General features: G+C 37.6%; 1 protein-coding gene across 1 annotated transcript in view; it reads left to right on the top strand.

Moving 5' to 3' along the window:
• Window positions 1-1,286: 1,286 nt before the first annotated feature.
• The window catches only part of LOC150057110 (phosphatidylinositol 3,4,5-trisphosphate 3-phosphatase TPTE2-like), a 51,154-nt gene continuing 32,678 nt past the window's right edge, over window positions 1,287-19,762 (top strand). Inside the window, exons 1-8 of the mRNA XM_090341804.1 lie at window positions 1,287-1,296; window positions 2,687-2,765; window positions 2,971-3,012; window positions 3,614-3,667; window positions 8,239-8,292; window positions 14,504-14,554; window positions 16,163-16,324; window positions 17,882-18,001. Of these exons, the coding sequence (XP_090197930.1) occupies window positions 1,287-1,296; window positions 2,687-2,765; window positions 2,971-3,012; window positions 3,614-3,667; window positions 8,239-8,292; window positions 14,504-14,554; window positions 16,163-16,324; window positions 17,882-18,001 (572 nt within the window). The remainder of the gene's footprint in view (window positions 1,297-2,686; window positions 2,766-2,970; window positions 3,013-3,613; window positions 3,668-8,238; window positions 8,293-14,503; window positions 14,555-16,162; window positions 16,325-17,881; window positions 18,002-19,762) is intronic.

Raw genomic sequence — 19,762 nt, 5'->3', positions numbered from 1 at the left:
AAAGAGGGGAAGTTTTACTTCCTTGTTCCCTATTTGGATCCCCTTTATGCTTGCTTCTTGCCTTATTGCACTGACTGCCCTTTGATTTTTATTGTGAGTAGTGCAGCATAAGTCTTGAGTCATCTAACTTTACAGTGAATATTTTTCAGTAAAAATAAAAAGGTTCAATGCCAGGCACAGTGGCTCATCCCTGTAATCCTAGGTTCTCAGGAGGCTGAGATCTGAGGATCACTGTCCAAAGCCAGCCCAGGCACTGAAGTCTGAGACTCTTATCTCCAATTAGCCACCAGAAAACTGGAAATGGCTATGTAGCTCAAGGTGTAAGGTCATAGCCTTGTGCTGAAGAGCTCAGGGACAATGCCCACACCCTGAGTTCAAGTTCCACGGAGTTCAAGTTCCACGGCCGACCAAAAAAAGGTGTAAAGGTTCTACAGGGAGTATGGCCTAGTGGTAGAGTACTTGCCTAGCATGCACAAAGTCCTGGGTTCAATTCCTTTGTACTACATACAGAGAAAAAGCTGGAAGTGGTGCTGTGGCTCAAGTGGTAGAGCTCTAGCCTTGAAGAGGCTAAAGTACAGTGCTTAGGCCGTAAGTTCAAGCCAGGATTGGGAAAAAGTAGAATGGTTAGCTGGTTTAATAGTTGAAATGTAATTACAACTAATTTGAGTTACAAAGTCATATTGTTGAAAGGAATTTGAACCTAGAAACTAACGATGAATATATAATGTCAAATGAAAATGCTGACACTGCTTTGAAATTCAGTTTGAAAAGTCATGAAACTTGTAGAAGGACTAATATTCATTAAAATATAAGATTAAGGCTGGGAGTTTGGCCTAGTGATAGAGTTTTTGCCTAGCATGCTCGAGGACCCTGATTCAATTCCACAGTACCACATACACAGAAAAAAATCTGGAAGTGGTGCTGAGGCTCTAATTGTAGAGCTCTAGCCTACAATTAGAAAACTAAGGTCAGTGTTCAGGCCCTGAGTTCAAGCTCCAGAACCGGCAATATAGATATAGATTCATATTTATGAAGAACACATATACAAGAATCCAAACAACTGATTGTGATGCAAGTTAAGGTCAACAAATTTATGAGACAAAAAGAAATTATAGCTAATTTTAATAAGTTTAAAAGAAACTGCAAAGTTTATATATAGAGGTGTTACAGTTATATAAGTAACATACACAATAACTTATTTTTCATCAGAGTTACCTCTTTCCTCATTTTCCCCAATGTCCCCCATCTCAAATCCCTTCCACCCAGTTATAAAGTTCATTCCCAACATGGTATCTGGTAAGAGTCACTGTGTTAGATCACACTTTCTCCCACTATTTTTTTTTTGCCAGTCCTGGGCTTGAGATCAGGACCTGAGCATTGTCCTTGCACTTTCTCAAGGCTAGAGCTCTACCACTTGAGCCTCTGCACCACTTCCGGCTTTTTTCTATGTATGTGGTACCGAGGAATTCAACCCAGGTCTTCGTGCATGCTGGGCAAGCACTCTACTACTATGCTAAACTACCGGCCTAGTCCAAATATTTCTGTGATTTCCCTTTCCTTCACCAAATCAGATATGGTTACATACAAAACAAACAGAAATATAAGGGTGGTATAATAGTAAACAAATGAATAGGAAAAGAAAAAAGAGAAAGAAATTATTGTAAATACTAAAATTATTTTTAATCTATTGTCTTTTGGAGTTCATTTCGAAAAAGTTATGGTCATATTCACAAAACTATTGAGCCATATTGATCCTAGTGTAGTACTTCAGATGCAGGAGGCTATGTAGCCTCTGCTTCTTTGGATCTGGCTTACTTTGATTAATATAATTTTTCCAATCTCAAAGTTTCAATTGTAGTACATTTAGTACATTTGTAGAAGTTAGATTTCCTAGGGTAAAACAAGACAGTGTTAGCAGAGAAATCCAGAGTTTCCCCAATGTAATGAAAGATGAGATATAAATGAGTTCATAATACCCATGGAAAAAGTGGCAGGATTAACAGGAATTTGTGTTAATAACATTGTCATTCTGTCTACCTCTACCATTATGCAAGGCTGGTGCCCATGCCACATCTCTAACACACTGAAAACTGACCTGCCTGAGGCTGACTTTATGTTAGGCAAGTTACGTATTCACGATGATGGACGTAAGAAGTGGGCACAAAGACTGGAGAATCAGAAACTTAGATAGGGTAGAAGGGATTTGTACAAACAAACACCAGGCAGTTAGAGGGGAAACTGGAAGGCTAGCACTTTACTTTGGTTTAGTAGCAAAGCAGCAACATGAAGAATTGGTTGTTTTCCTATTTTTCCAGACCAAGTATGTCCATTCCCAGCCCATAGTGCACATTTCTACAGAAGAGTGACTCACTGGTTTCAAAAGCACTGATTTACCTGGAATAAAAATGCACTAGTGAATGGGAGCATATGAAGGACCCCTTGCTCCAACAGTCCCTGCGAAGAATTTCCCAAGACATGAAGGGAGGACACTGCAATTATCTTTCAGATCAATTAATAAGTCTGTGGTAACTTGCCCTCTTCTGTCTACAGTGACTTACAGTGACTTTGGGAACTTGCAGGTTTGCTATGATGAAGCTCATGCTTAAGCAGCATTCCTTTCCTTCAGTGAGTTGAAGCCCAAACCCTTGTGGTGGCTCACTGAGTGATGTGGTTCTTACCTCTTTAGGAGAGGATCTTGCACCCATCAGCGTTTTCTCTGACACACTCACTTCCAGAATTCAGGCCATGCTTATTTTCAGTATTTTGTGAGCAAGTCTGTTTCTTACATGATCTGAAACAACAGTTTCCTCCTATGTCACAAATGAAGGGTGAGAAGAAAATCAAGCGCATATTTAAATATGAATAAATGAATATTCACTAGTGTATGATCTGCAGAATAATTTGAACCAGATTGCGAATTCTAGAAAGCATGTGTGATATCTGACTGCATGGGTTTTTTTGTTTGTATAGCCAATCATCACCTGATCTTACTTCAGCACATGAAGTTGAAAGGTAAGATACAAATATATCCATAAAGTATATGCACAAAGTATAGATGTATTAATTTGTGCCGATTACTTACACATCTATGTAGATATGTATGTATTTGTATAATGTATGAGTGTACACACATGTAGACACATATATATTTACACACTTATACCTGAAGACTTGGACATAAAGAATCAGAATAGCAAGGATGGACTGGTGGTAAATGTGACACAGAGTGTGTTGGGACATGCAGGACCCTGTATTCACACATCCATGCTGCTAGTAAAATTAAAGGAATGTCTATCAGGAAAGGTCTGCTTGTCACACATGCCTTTAATGTCAGCTGTGTGGAGTGAGAAATAGGGATAACATCATTTGTCACCCCTTGGTGCATAGCTATTGACACCCTTATTTCAGCTGGTGAGCCTGACTGTGGGCTCACAGCCACATTTTGCCCACTTCTGGCAGCCTAGTGTTCTGAGGTCCTATGCAGGCCTAAAAGGAATACTTTATCTGAAAACATGTCTAAAGCACAAAAGGACTTGGATCATAGCTCAGGGGTAGAGAAATTATAATTGGAACCAAACTGACATGGTTTCTATTTTCCTTTCAATCCTTGTAGCATACTTCCATTTGAAGAGAAAGAAATGCCTCCAAATGAAACAGTCTTTGGAAGGTGGGATAGAAATTAAAAATGCTTTGTGTGTGTGTATGTGTGTGTGTTGATACTGATACTGTTCTTGATGCTGTTCTTAATGTCTTGTCATGATGTACTTTATATGAATACATTGATGTCTTTTAATGTGAGATAGAAGTTATGCAATAGCTCTTTAAGTTATCTGGCATGGGCAAGTTCCTGGATCCAATCTCTATTGCAAAGAAAGAGAAGGAGACAGGGAAAAGAAGAGGGAAGATGGATGATGTAGAGACAGGAGAAGAATAAGGAGCAGGAGGGGGAGGAGGGGACGGAGAGAAGAGAGGAAGCAGTTATTATTGAAGGAATCATCTTATTCCTACAGTTTGTCTTACTTGATTACTGCATGTTACTCTTCTAGGATACCCAAGAAGTTTTTTTTAATTCTTAATATTCTCTTTAATTAGCTATACAAAGTCATTTTTTCAATATTGAGGAAACATTTTGTCACTATTTTATAGAAGCTATCCTTCTCATTCAGAGAGAAAATGGTAGATACTTCTAATCCATCCTCAGTAAAATACAGTTGTAATCCATCTAGAGTCCCGATTCTCAAGTCTTTCCATCAGTTCTCACTTCTATCCTCTCAATATCCAGACACTATTGGTCTGCGATAGGAGCTCCATCAAGTCTGTTGAATGGCTGATAAAGGCTTAGAGCATCAGGTATAGCTTAATGTTGGTTGTTCTACCTTGGGGTTTTAATGTCAGTCAATGAATCCTACAGCCAATGCATGCCTAGGAGCGCTTAGCCATTTCACTCTCCTACTCCTCTCCATATTTCTGCTTTACCTCAGAGCAGCTGCTCCCTCCCCTTATCCTCCACCCAGAGTAAACTGAAGATGAAACTATAATTATTGTTGTAGTTTTAACATCCTTTATGACATTCTGTGTCTGCCTTATTCTATTTGTTGACAAACCAGCAAGTCTCACTCAAATTCCAGGAAAGGTGATCACACATAGTGTGAATGGGAGACAGAATCTGGGGTAAAAGTCAATACTTCTTTCTCCTATTGTACTGAGTTTAGAGTTGTTTTGATTTGCATTTTGTTTAGGACCAGAGATATTGAGCAATTCTGCATGTGTCTATAGGCCATTTTATTTCTTCTTCAGAGAAGACTCTCTTTAAGTCTTTAGCCCATCTTTTAATGGGATCGTTCTTACTTTGGAGATTAGTTTTGGAGTGATTCAATTTTTTGAGCTGTTGATATATTTTAGATATGAGGCCTTTATCCGTTGTATGGTTGGTGAAGATCTTCTCCCACTCTGTAGGCTTCCTAATTAATTTACTAGCTATGTCCTTTGCCATACAGAAGCTCTGCAGTTTAATGCAGTCCCACTTATCCAGCCTTTCTCTGATTTGTTGTGATTCTTGGTCCTTATTAAGAAAATTTTGACCTGTGCCAAGGAGGCCTAGTGTATCTCCTATTCCTTCCTGTAAAGTTTTCAGTGTGTCAGCTTTTACCTCGAGGTCTTTGATCCATTTGGAGTTAATTCTAGTGCAGGGTGACAAAGAAGGATCCAACTTTAGTTTTCTGTAGGTTCTTTGCTTAACTTTTGTTGAGTCGATCTGTCATTTGGTGAGAGTGGTGTATTGAAGTCTCCCACTATGATTGTGTTTGAGTCTATCTTGTTCTGTAATTCTAAGAGAATTTGCTTGACGAATTTGGGTGCTCTCATGTTGGAGGAGTAAATATTTATAACTGTAATGTTGTGGGTATGGATTGTACCCTTTACTAATATGTAGTGGCCGTCTTTATCTTTATGTACTGATTTTTATTGAGAAGCTAATTTTCTTGGAGATTAAGATTGCTACTCCTGCTTTTTTGCCTGTTGTGGTGGAGTGGAAAAATTTTTTTCCATTCTTTCACTAGACGTTTGTTTCTGTCTTTGGCAGTGATGTGGGTCTCTTGGAGGCAACAGATGGATGGGTCTTGTTTCTTAATCCAATCTGCTGCTCTGTGTCTTTTGATTGGATTGTTCAGCCTGTTCACATTTAGGTAAATTATGGAAAAGTGGTTAGTGTCCTTTGTCATTATTTAATTTTACTTCTGAGTTTGTTTCTCTCTCTTTTTTCCCCTTTTGTGTATAGCGATTTATAGGCAATTGCTTCCTGATGGGGGTTCTAACTGATCTGCAATTTGTTCTTGATTATTTAATATTTTTTCTAATGCTGGTTTAGTATGCATGTATTCATCTTTGGAATGAAATACTCTTTTTTTCACCCTCAAATGTAAATGCTAGTTTTGCTGGATAAAACAGTCAGGGTTTGAGGCTGTTGGTCTTCAGAGTATGAATGATGTTTTTCCAAGCTTTTCTTGCATTTAGGGTTTGCATGGAGAGATCTGCAGTTATTCTAATTTTTTCCCATTGTAGTATAGCTCTTTCTTTGTTTTTGCAGCATTTAAGATCAGCTCTTTGGTATTCGGATCTAGTGTTTTTACTATTATGTGTCTAGATGAGTTCCTTCTAAGATCTTGCCTGTTTGGAGTCCTGAAACCTTCAATAATGTGAGTATTTTGCCTTTTAAGGTTGGGGAAGTTCTCTGCTATAATTTTGGTGAATAAGGGTTGCATTCCTTTATCAAGGTACTCTGCCCCTTTGTCGATCCCTATTATACAAAGATTAGATTTCTTGGCTGCATCTGCCAGGTCCTGGAGTTCTTGGTGAGTTCTGACTGATTTCTCCAGGCTGAGGATTCTCTGTTCTAGCTCTTGTGTTTTATCTTCCGTTCCTGATGTTCTATTCTCCATCTCAGTCAATCTGTTGCTTAATGCATCCATTTTTGCTTGAATTGTGGACACTGAGCTGATCATGTCTGCTGAGAGGGTATTAATCTTTTCTTCCACTTCTCTTTTGAATTTGGTAATTTCCTGCTTTTGTTTTTGGAATTCTGCTTTAATCTCTTTAGTCATGTCCACAATCATCTCCTTGAATAGAGTCATGTTCCATATCTCTTCAGGTGTCATTTCTTGGCATGGTGACATTTCTCTCATCCCTTCACTCTTGTTTCCTTTTGGGCTTTGTGTGGGACTTTGATCGTAATTCATCATTGTGCTTTCCGAGGCATCGAAGACTGTTGTAGGTTCACTCTGTGGTCGGTAGGTGGCAATCTTTACTTGGTTTGGGACTAGTGATTCTGGGAATCTGTGTATTCATATGGTTCTCAGCCAAATTAGTTCTGCCACTGACTAGGTCAGAGTTTGCAGTATTTATAGGTGTTCGGCCCTTTCCCACAGGCTGTGTGCCACTGCATAGCTATCTCTCAGCCCAACCAGTGGCCCCACAGTGTGCCATAGGATGGATTTGCACGCTTTGGTCTCAGCTAGCCCAGGGGATGGCTAGTTTTCCTACTCTGTTCCCAGGGGCGGGGCCCAGCTGAGGGCCTGGGGTTTGGGATCATGCCTGTAATTTTAACTAATTGAGAAACTGAGATCTGAAGATGATGATTCAAACCCAGCCTTGACAGGAAGTCTGTGAGAATCTTATCTCCACATAACTTCCAAAAGGTAGAAGTATCATTCAAGTGGTAGCTAAGAGAAAGTGCCCAACATTAAAAGACAAAAAAAAAAAAAAACAAAGAAAAAAAGAAAGGAAAGGAAGGGAGGGATGGATGGAGTGAGGGAGGGAGGGAGTCAGACAGGAAGAGAAGGAAAGGCAAGGGCAGGGGATGAGGGAGGGAGAGATGGAAGGAAGGAAGGAAGGAGAGAAGGATACCTCACTACCAAAGACAAACACAGTTAAACTGAAAGAATAGAAAAGAATAACCTTATAAGTGGAAATTAAGCAAATATAAATGTACTCATATCTGACAAAGAAAACTTCAAAATTATGAGGATATTGATAAAGGATTCAGTCTATCTAGAAGATATAACAATTGTAAACAAAAAGGCACCTAAAGATCAATGCACCCAATTTCATGCAACTGTTGCCACTATGCATAAAATCATAGTTAGACCCCAATCATACTTCCTCAAAATATTTAAGAAGGATATCTACGGAGTGTTTCACTTAACAGTCACAGCCAGGCAAATGCTGAAGCTTTCTCCAAAGCAATTTGGTTTTATTTTCTCTTTTTTCTCCCTCTCCCTTTCCCTCTCTCTCTGTCTCTCCCTCCCTCCCCCCTCTCTTTCTACATTACTGTATGGTAATTATACAAAGGTAGCCATAACAAATATGAGAAAAGATTATATTCTTAAATTTTATCATAACACAATGCAATTAAACTAGAAATAGACAACAAGATTAACTGTAGAAAATGGAGCAAAACACTCTAGACTGATTTGGGGTTGTTGAAGAAAGAAGAGATGAATATATAAATATATATATATATAAACTATTGAAATTAATTCAGTTATAAAATACTGCTAGACTTGAAAAGTAGGTTCAGTAGTAAAGAATTGAACTCACTTTGCTAACATGTACATTTTTATTTTAAATAGAATTTTTTAAGATCCACAAAATTCTAAACTAAAGTGTAGCTAATAAGGACTAAAAATAAATTCTAGAAAAATCATGCAATGTCTGACTATGTGTTTTGTTTTCTTCTTTTAGTTATATTATACCTGATTCTACAACAAGATTTGACCAAGAAGAAATCCAGGAACAGTAAGATCTAAATATACATACACTTTTATCTGTATAGATAGATAGATATGAATGTGAATGCACACATGAAAGCATAGTCACAGGAAAGAAAGAGATTGAGAACTGAGAAGTTCATTGATAGTATTCATAACAATACAGTGTCTTTGATATTATTTTGCTATAATATACATAGGTATCTTTCTATCGTAGTTTTCTGAATTAAAAAAAATGACATGAAACTGCTCATTCTTAAGCTGTTACAGTAGCCAAAAATTCTAAAAGAGTACGATAATGTCTGTCTGATGCAACTACAGTAGGTAAATGGAGAGAATTGTATTTGACACTGATGGGGAGGAAAAGTGGCACCCTCCATCAAAATAATGGAGTTAATAGACCTGACACTTGTCTCTCACCCTCTAGAGCTCTGCCGCATATGAGGCTCGTGCCTCCATGGCACAAACCCAAGGGAGATGGGAATAGTCCTCCCCCATCTAAGGCAGGGAAAGGATATCTGTGAGATATGAAGAGTTACAGGGTGGTGGAGGGACTTGAGAATGAGGAAATTAGAGGGAAAGGTTGAGCATACCTACAAACTCAAGTTGAATTGCAGCATGAATTTAATCCAAAATGCTGGTTACATGTATTAGTCCCTTGTGGTAATTAAAAAAATGTTAGACTTCAACTTCAATTCTTGAAACAGTTACAGTAACACTTCAGAGGAGGCTCAAAGTATCTGTGCATCATAGGAGACTTAATAATTGTAGGTAAAAGTGGTATACTATTTTGTAAATAGCTACTCACCAAACAAGTTTTTAAAGTTCAACCCATTTAGAAAGTGCAGAATAATTGAATATATTTTAACAAAAAGTAAGTCTCAAAAATAATTTGAAATTGCCTAAATCTTGTTTTTTGTATGTTTTTGTTTTGTTTTGTTTTGTTTTTGCCAGTCCTGGGGCTTGAACTCAGGGCCTGAGCACTGTCCTGGGGATTTTTCCTCAAGACTAGCATTCTGCCACTTGAGCCACAGCACCATTTCTGGCTTTTTCTATATATGTGGTACTGAGGAATCAAACCCAGGTCTTGGTGCATGCTAGGAAAGCACTCTACCACTAGGCCAAACTCCCAGCCCAAATCTTGTTATTTTTAATCCTTAACACTGACCTGAACAAAATGACCTCAGTCATCTTTGACACCCCAAGATAACTTTGAGGTATCTCATCTTTCAAAGATTGTATCATCTAAAACTATTGACACATGTTCTCATGTATGTGTAGTATGTAAACTGATATGTAGAATACAAAGTTTATGTATATGTGCATATAGAGAAGGGGAAGAGACAGAATGAGAGGGAGGTATTTGCACGTCATGGGAAAATCGTTTCCTGGATAATGAGTCTAAAATTCTTTAAAGTGTTTATACTTTATTTCACCTTGTTATCTGATATATTAGATATGTGCATACTTGGTTATTTGAAATCAGATAGGGAAGGGGGAAAAACAAGATGAGGGGCAGGGTGGGGGATGGGAAACAAGGACCAAGACATGAGAAAGGGTATCAATGTATGTGAAGTAATACACCTTCCATCTGGCGATTATAATGTAACTCTTCCATTAATTACAATAAAAATATATGGAAAAGTGTTTATACTTTAGAATTAACAAATTTTATTATTCAGATAATTTAATTTTTACATCACCTTCCATGTAACAAATCTCTAATGGTATGATTTTAAGTTTGTTGATGGCTAAAGTATAAGACAACAATCCAGAGTGGATGATGGTGATGAATATGTTACTTCCACAAAAAATAAGAATAAATCATTCTGATGTTGGAGGGAGAGAAAGAGCCATTGATGGATCCCTGACCTTAGAAAAACAAGGTTATACTGAAGCAAAAAGGAAAATTTTGGAAAGACACTAAATGTATGGAGGTTATATACTATACTAACTGAATTTACAATTTTCTGCTCAAGGATGGTTTTTGTAGTTTAAAATTTGAAGCCATCACTCACAGACAGTAATATTGTTACAAAGGATTTTTTCACACAGAAAACTGTAGTAGCCTTTCCTCATCTTTTCCTGGATAGTTTTAGATTCACAATTTTGTGAATTTTTGTCTATGAGTAAATGGAAACAATAGTAAAAGGAGGTATGTTTTACTGAATAAATTCTCTTGGACTCATTTAGATTTTTATTTTTACTTGCTTCTGAATAAACTTACCTGGGAAACTTTCTAATGCATTGATGTGGTAACATTTTACATGTGCACACTAAAAATATTCTGAAAATCACTGCAGATAGATTCAAGAGACTTTTGCTTCTCCCTTGGTCAGTTATTTAACTACTTACTGACTTGTGTCCATGTTGTAGGTAAGGTTTGTCCAAAAACTATTAATTATATATGTTTCTTTTTCATATATTTTTATTGTAATTAATAGAAGGGCAGCAATTACATTAGACAGATAGAAAGTACATTACTTCACAAACATTGATATGCTTTCTCATGTTTTGGTCCCCATTCCCTCCCCTCACCCCTGCCCCTCATCTTGTTTTCCCCCCTTCCCTACCCGATTTCAAATAACCAAATAAACATATATATATAATATATCAGATAACAAGGTAAAATACTGTAACAATATGAGATAACCAAGGGACAGCAAAAGAGATGAGAGATAACATAGTACATTAAGAACAACAATCACTCATTATATGGCTTTTGTTTCTATATCCTGGAGGTCCTTAGATTTACCAACATACTATATAGCCTTATGTATCTAGGTTTTGCTCTATTGTAAATTTCTGCTAGGAGAGACCAAAGTTTCTACTGACAAACAAGGGGAACCATTGAGCCTATGTTCCTTTGAGTCTGGCTTATTTCACTTAATATGATTTTTTCTGTCTTTCCATTTCCTTACAAATGGGGTGATGTTGGGGCTGGGAGTTTGGCCTACTGGTTAAAGTGCTTGCCTAGCATGCATGAAGACCCAGGTTCAATTCTTCGGCACCACATACGTAGAAAAAAGCCGGAAGTGGTGCTGAGGCTCAAGTGGTAGAGCTCTAACCTTGAGAAAGTCCAAGGACAGTGCTCAGGCCCTGGGCTCAAGCCCAAGACTGGCAAAAAAAAAATGGGGTGATGTTGTTCTTTCTGACAGCAGCATAGAATTCCATTGTGTATACATATATGTTGCTTTTGAATATTGCTACTTTGCTGGAGTCTTTGTAAGATCTAAGAGGGTTTTCTTGGTGGAATCTTTTGGGTCTTTTACATATTGGATTCCAACCTCTGCATGGGAATAATTTGATTTCTTCTTTTTCTGTTTGTATCCTTTTAATTTCTTTGTCTTCCCTCACTGCTCTGGATGAGATAAGGAGCATTATAGTAAATGAAAGTTGAAATAGTGGACACCTCTGCTTCATTCCTGACTGTAGAGGAAATAGTTTGGTTCCTATGACCTGCAGTGTTGGTTACTGGCTTTTCACAGGTAGCCTTTCTATTCCTAGTTCTTTCAGGGCTTCTATCATGAAGTGATGTTAATTTTTGTGAAAAGTATTTTCTGAGCTGGGTGCTAGTGGCGCACATGTAATCCTATCTACTTAAGAGCCTGAGATCTGAGTGAGGATCATGGCTTGAAGCCAGCCTGGGCAGGAAAGTCTGTGAGACTCTTATCTCCAATAAGCTATTCAGAAAAAGCCTGAAGGAGCCAGTGGTTCACGCCTATAATCATAGCAGCTCCAGAGGTTGAGATCTTAGGATCACCATTCAAAGCCAAGCCTGGTCACTAAAGTCCATGAGACTCTTATCTCCAATTAACCACTAGAAAATAGGAAGTGGGGCTGTGGCTCAAGGGGTAGGGCAGTAGTTTTGAGCTGAATTGCTCAGGGACAGTGCCCAGACCCAGAATTCAAGCCCCATGACCCATCAAAAAAAAAGCCTGAAGTGGTGCTGTGACTCTACTGGTAGAGTGCTAGCCTTGAGTATAGTGAGGCTTAAGGACAGAGCCCAAGCCCTGAGTTCAAACCCCCAGGACTGGCAAAAAATAAATAAGCAAATAAATAAATGTTAAAAAAAAAAAACACGAGGGGCCGGGAGTTTGGCCTAGTGGTTAAAGTGCTTGCCTAGCATGCATGAAGACCCGGATTTGATTCCTCGGTACCACATACATAGAAAAAAGCCAGAAGTGGTGCTGAGGCTCAAGTGGTAGAGCTCTAGCCTTGAGAAAGTCCAAGGACAGTGCTCAGGCCCTGAGCTCAAGCCCAGGACTGGCAAAAAAAAAAAAAATGTATTTTCCATGTTTGTTGAGGTCATATGCTTTGTTCTTTGTTCTGCTTCTGTGCTGCATTATATTAATTGATTTGCATAAGTTGAACAATCTTTACATCCTTGGAATGAAACCAATTCATCCCAGTGTAAAGTAGGATATTTTTATGTTGAATTTAGTTTGTATTTTATTGAGAACACATATGCCTGCATTTGTCAAAGACATTGGTGCATCAGTTTTTTTGTGTGCCCTTACTTGGTTTTGGTGTCTGTTGATTATGGCCCCATAAAATGAATTTGATACTGTACAGAATTTTGAGAAGCATTAAAATGAGTTCAACCCTCTGAAAAAAACTCAACAATGAATCCATATGGTCCTGGACTGTCTTTCTTGGCAGACCTTATTAAATTTCATTTCATAGGTCTATTTAAGTGGTTTAGGTATTTGGGGTAGGCTGGTATTCTACTGCTTCAACATCTTCCTCAGCTCTTGCTTTCTTTTTCTTCCTTTTATTATTGAGAGTTTTATGTTCTTTACCTTTGCTTTTAGAATGATTTATTTGCATTTTCATCTACTACACTGATGCTACCTTAAATACCTGTATTTATTTTGTAGTTCTGAATTTCTCTTATGTGACACCTTTCCTCTGTAAGACATTGTCCTTATGCCTGCCTCTTTGTTTTGAGTCCTTCCTGTTGTACTGAGTACAGTTTCGGATCAATGGCTTTTGAGAGCATAGGAACATGGCTATTATGCTTTGAGTTACTGCATGTGAAATAGCTGTCTGTTGCTTCCAAATAGGAACAGAACTTTTTCTGCATATAGGCTTATCAAGTCACAGTCTTTGTCCTGTAAACTGTACAGACTGGTTGAAGCTACATCACCCACTCTTTAACAATAACCAGGAGAAAGATTGGAGGGTCTAGAGGTAACTCTAGAAAGATTAGAGGGTCTAGAGGTACTCTCTTCTGTGCCTCCATCAGCCTATTAGTTGTAGTTCTGTATTATCACCCTGTTAGGCAAGTTCAGATTTAATATAATACCTCTTCATTTCCCAGAGACTCAATAGATATGTGAGATCCAAGGGCACTTTTATACCAGGGGAATAGAAATCTTGGGGGAGAGAATTCACCTCTTGGGCCAGCTTAGACCCTGATCCATACCATCTTAGCATGCCACGCCAGGATAAAACTAGTATGCAGTAGGAGAGGAGATGTTGATATTAGAATTGGGCGTTTCCTGTATATCCATGACCAGCTATGACACTGTCTCCATTCTTCTGAGTATCCATTTTACAGGCTAGGGCACAAGTTATGGGCATTGTCTTTGTGGTTTGTTACACTTGGAATGGGATTTTGGTCTCTTCTTGGAAGCCTCATCAGGGTAAGAATCTTCTCTCCACCGGCTGCATTGTTATAAAGTAGGCATTACTTTCCAGACATTACAGGCTCTCTCTCTTTTGATTAATGGGAAAAGCCCAATCTTTAGGATGCTTTTTATTTGAAATGGATTTTACTAAAATGCCTTACATGCTATGTCCATCCGCATGTCTCTCATTTCATTGCTGTGGGAATAGGTCTGATCAAGGTACAATGACTTGCCCAGGATTCCATAATTTGTTTATGGAAAAACTGACATCAGAGAGCAGCTCCCTTTTACCTATGTACTCTGGTTGATGGCTTCAAGTCTAGTTCTGCCATAGTGTAAGGCTTTGAACTGTATGCCTACAAAAATATTATTAAATATCTAAAACTAGGTGTTAGTTTGTTTTCCTCATGTATTCTGGATGTGAAAGTGAAAAACACATGAAACAGAAATGTAAACATTTTCGTTATTAGTAAAAAGGAGTGTTATAAAACTGCTGAAGAATTTCCTTTTAACTTGATACTTATAGAAACCTTTGGTTTTTGTTAAACTCATGATGTATGTTAGAAAGACAATATGTAATTGATTTTATTTTTATTTATTTTACAGCCCCAGCATCAAGAAAATTATGAATTTAGCTAAGGCATTTATAGGTTTTAGGTATGTGAGACTCTAAAAATATAAGCAATGAAATATGTGTATGACATTTAGTGCTAATATTTGTAATGGCAAAGCATCTGAAAAAGTCAAAACAGAATAAAAAGAATTTCCACTGACAAAATGTAGCAAAATATCCCTTTTTATTATAGTTAAATTATAACCTAAGGTTATTATATAACCTTGAAAATTGCCTTAAACTAGACACTTAAACTTCCCAAGAAATGACATTTGTCCAAGTTTAAACATTGATATATTGATTTTCTTTTATGAAAGTAAAAGTAACAAAGCACATGTTATAAAGTTTTCTAAGTACAGGAAGTTCTATGGCTCAAAGTGGTAGAGCACTAGCCTTGAACACAAAAACTCAGGAACAACACCCAGACCCTGAGCTCAACCCCATAACTGACCACAAAAGAGGCAATAAAGTTTTATAAGTATAGATTGCACCTTAGACATGCAATTACTCGGTTCTGGAAACATGTTGTTACTGAGGCTACTTCTCTACATGAAAGAATGATTTTATACTGTGACTCAGAGTTCTTTAAAATTAACAATAATTTGAGTTATAATTGTAACATAATACTTTGAAACTTATTGAATTTATCTTCATAAATATACAAATAATACAATCAATTAATGGGGAGTATGTTTGAAACATATGAGAGAGAGTCTTAGGAGCACTTAGAATTGAATATTTTTTCTTGAGCCCATTACTGTACTAAAAGTACCCAGCAATAGATAATCCTGTACTTGAAAACCTCACTGATAAAAGAAAAATCTTCCCTGTCACAGTGGTGCTGTAAGGCTGGGATGTACCACTTGCCTGTCAAGTACAGTGTACTACATCCTGGGTTTGATCCCCAGTACCAAAAAAGATGGGGGAAAAAAGTGGTCCTGGAGTTTAGTAGTATCAGGGCCTCAGGCTTGCTAGGCAGGTACTCTATTACCTGAACCACATTTCCAGCCCTTCTTGCTCTGTTTTTTTGTTTTTGTTTTTGTTTTTTAACTTTTCACTCTGACTGGCCTGGACTTCAATCCTCTGATAAAGGCTTCCTGATATAGCTGGGAGAACAAGCTATATCATCAGACCCTGCTTGTTGTGTTGAAATGGGGTCTTGAGAGTTTTTTGCTGGTGTGAGCCTGACCCTCAATCCTCCTATGCCTCCTGAACATCTGATATTAAAGCTGTGAATCACTGTGCCCAGCCAAAGTCACCTTTGAAGAACTTAGATCAGTCAGGCCCTCATTGAGACTCAACTATTAAATTCTTAAAAATTACTCAGATTGATGACATTTAATTTCCTATGAGAAACTGATAGATGCTTCTTATGAAATTTTCAAATATAAAGAGTTCACAGGAAGCGATTTGTTATTTTGTTTCAGTTTTGCTCTGTTTTACAGAGTTCTGATGTATCTAAATAACATCCAGTGCATTGGTTTGGTGGGAATGTCATTCACTAATGACTACTTTTGTTGGGCAAAATGGAGTAATTTTTTGAGATTCTAATGTACAATAATTCTTCCTGCCATTTGCATTTTGGTATCTGATGAATGGCTTTAATAATTGTCAACTGTGGAGAAAAACTGCATTGTCTTTATTTATTTCAGATTATTTGGAATCTTGCTGGTTTTTATTGATGCAGGGCTGATTATTATGGAGAGTATCCTCTCTAGGAATGAACTTCATATTCCTGTGCAATATAGAATGATCTCATTGGCAATTGCCATATTTTTCTTTATCGAGATTCTCCTTCAAGTTTATATGGACGGGTAAGTTTCATTCTTTTTTAAGCATAAATTCATATGGTGCTGTTATATAAAGTAACCAAGGCTCTTGGGCCTAGTATCTCAGGTCCACTGTTTTCCTTAATCTCCTTTTAAACTCTCATTTAAACTCCTTACTTTACCACGACAGAAAAAAAAGAGCTAAGATATTTAGGTCAACCAGACCCAAATTGTGTCCCTCCTCATCAAAATAGTCCTTCTTGACATCATGAACTACACATAAAGGTCAATTCAAATCCATTGTTGTCAGGATATTGGATAGAGGGGATAAGTAGTAGGTGTGTTACTTCTCACACATTGATACCCCTTCTCATGTTTTTGTCCCTGTTTCCCTCCCCCCAGCCCTTCCCAATCATTTTATTTTCCCCCTTCCCTTCCCTATTTCAAATAAACAAATAAATGTATGTACAATATACCAGGTAACAAAGTCAGATACAGTAACAACATGAGATTAACCACAAGAGCGGAAAAAAGAGAGGAGAAATAACATAGTACATTAAGAACAACAGTCATACAAGATAAATCTATTGTTTCCATGTCGTAGACTTCATTTCATTTAGTCTCATCCTATATAACCTTATGTACATAGCAAACCCAGTTTTCCATTGACTGGCTTTAATAACTTTTATATTGCAACTGACACTCCTGCATGTATTCTAGAAAGTACCTTCAACAGCTTAAAGTGATTTCAGAAAAGGGCCAGGCAATGTGCTGACATGTATGCTAAGAATAGGAGCATGTATGTGAAGCCTAAGTAGTAGTACTTCAATTATAACTTGACTCAACGAAGATTTGATGGTATCTGAAATACTAAATACTAGATAATAAATAGTCATTCATTAAAATGGTCATTTCATTCAAACAAAAACCTCTGTGGAACACTTTATCAGATTAGTGAAAAGTGGTAGGAAGAAAATAAGAGATTGTTTCCTTTTCTGCTTCCCGGTTTTCTGAGACGGTGGGTGAGTAGGACAAACCTTGCAGCTGGACTGCCATGGGAATCAGGGACTGGGTCTCCTGCCTTCCTTTCTGAGCACAGTTTGTGTTCTTTGCTGGTAACTTTACTCCTCCTACTTTTACACTAAGCAGAGCTTACTGCCAGGCTATTGTGAGCCTGGAAAAGGCAGCCTCAGAGTTAAAAGACGCTTTCTCTGGAGGCCTGATGCTCACCTCTGCAGGAGCCAGTGTGGGAAAGGAGCCCATTGCTTTAAAGAAGTGGTGTGTACTGAGCTTGTTTTTCAACAGAACTGTACACTCCCCAATACATGGAAGAAGGCAATGTATGCCTCTTGTCAAATGGTTTGGTTATGTCTCTTATTTACTAAACTTAAATTGCTGTCATAAATGCAAGTATATAATAAGTATAAATTCACTCCTTGAGAACTTTCCTTAATATTATGTTTTCCCTTAGTCCTAGACAATGCATTTTAAATAATCCACTAATGTACAAATTTCTAATGAAGATGAATCAAGTAACTTGTGCTCCTGAGATATTCCTATATCCTCTTGGAGAAAATAACCATCTTTTATTATGTCTTACAGGAAAAAATATTATTTTTCTGATTTACTTAACATCTTTGATACCGTCATAATTGTCATCACTTTATGTATTGATGTCACATTCATATTTTTTTATTCTACAATTCTTAAAAATCTTCCAAGGTAGGAAATGTATGACTTACCTATTAGTGTTTTCTTTCAATTGTTCTTTTACTTTTTTATTTTCCATGGCTTCTTTAATTTTGCTTATTTAAGGTTTATTTCTGTGTAGGTTCTGTACCAAGTAAACTTTTTGAAAATAAAATATTGAGGGAGAGTGACATAGGTTGAGTAATTAAGTGTTCACTTAGCAAGTACAAAAACTGTGAGGTTAAATCCCAGTAAGAAATAGAGGAAAATGTTACATTTTCATACCCTTGAAAACTAAAAATGGTGGCATTTAAGGCCAATAAAAGGTGTATACACTTGGATATAGAAAGTGGAGTATCTGTCGAGCACAGTTGTTCATGCCTTCTAATCCTAGCTACTCAGGAGGCTGAGATTTGAGGATTGAGGTTCAAAGCCAGTCCCGGCACTAAAGGCCTTGAGACTCTTATCTTCAAATAACGGCTAGAAAACCGGAAGTGGTGTTGTAACTCCAGGGGTAGAGTGATAGCCTTGAGCTGAAGAGATCAGGAACAACGCCCAGGCCCAGAGTTCAAGCCCATAAGGAAGCAAGGGAGGAAGGAAAGAAGGAAGGGGAGGGAGGGAGGGAGGGATGGAGGGAGGGAGGGGAGCATCTGATGAAGAAACTTTAATTTAATAACATTTTGAAATTCTCCCCATATTTCCCTTTGTGTTTCAATCACAAATACATTACTTTTGAAGTTCTACCAATTTGGACTTTTCCTATAATCATGAGAGTATTGACTTGAGCCTGTGTAAAAGTTTGAATGACTCCAATAATAATTCTCTAAACAGCAGCACAGAGGAAGAATTGGCAAGGCCATTTTAGTAGAAGTGAAGACTGTTAAAGCAGAGTTAAAGCAGTAAGGGATTAGAAAATAAAATGTGTGTAAGGGCTTAGCATCTGTCTATCTTTTTCTCTGTCTCTCTTTCTAAATGAGGTAGAAACAAGCTCATGTATATTGAAATGTAGATGCGAGGTGTCCTTTAGAATATAATCATTTAACGTTAAATAAGAAGATTCTTTCTTTTGGTTTCCAAGGACTCCAGTTTTGTCCCAAGTAAATGTGTAACATGATAGGCTTTTGGAGCTTGAAAAATCACCTCAACAGGCAACCTACCCTCACTTGAGAATTTGCTATTTGTGAGAAAAATGCCTCAGGCTCCCCTTAGATATTCAACTTGTGTTTAACAAATTCTTCCAGATGACTTGTTTATATGTAGCAGTTCTCTGCTATGGTGTTTCTGATGGGAGGAGAGTTGCCAACCAATGGTTTAGGACGTAGCCTAGCCTGAGGCTAGGTCACTCTGTCCAGAGTGACCATAGAGAACCTCAGTAAATCAAGAGTAACACCAGTGAACAAACTCAGTTCATTCGGGGGGAAATGAAAAGTATTGATCTTAAACAAAAATAGTTAGTCTACAGATTCTAATAGACTTATTACTATTACTTTAGACGATAATTTCATAATCTTAGCACTGACATTTTAGACAATTATTTGTTGGGGCAGGGTGGAAAGGGACCAGAAACATTCTAAAATTCTCCCTAAATTTCCATTCCTTGCAGAGTATCTATAGAAGCATTTCTAGCCTCCATCACTAGCTCTAATTTTGACAGTCGAAAGTATATCTAGGGCCGGGAGTTTGCCCTAGTGGTAAGAGTGCTTGCCTAGCATGCACAAAGACCTGGGTTTGATCCCTTGGTACCACGTATATAGAAAAAAAAAGCCAAGAAATAGTCCTATGGCTCAAGTGGTA

Source organism: Megascapheus bottae, chromosome 11 (assembly GCF_031878675.1).
Source record: "Megascapheus bottae isolate mThoBot1 chromosome 11, mThoBot2.hap1, whole genome shotgun sequence".
NCBI classification, from domain to species: Eukaryota; Metazoa; Chordata; class Mammalia; order Rodentia; family Geomyidae; genus Megascapheus; species Megascapheus bottae.
This window is presented reverse-complemented; position numbering and strand designations above follow the sequence as displayed.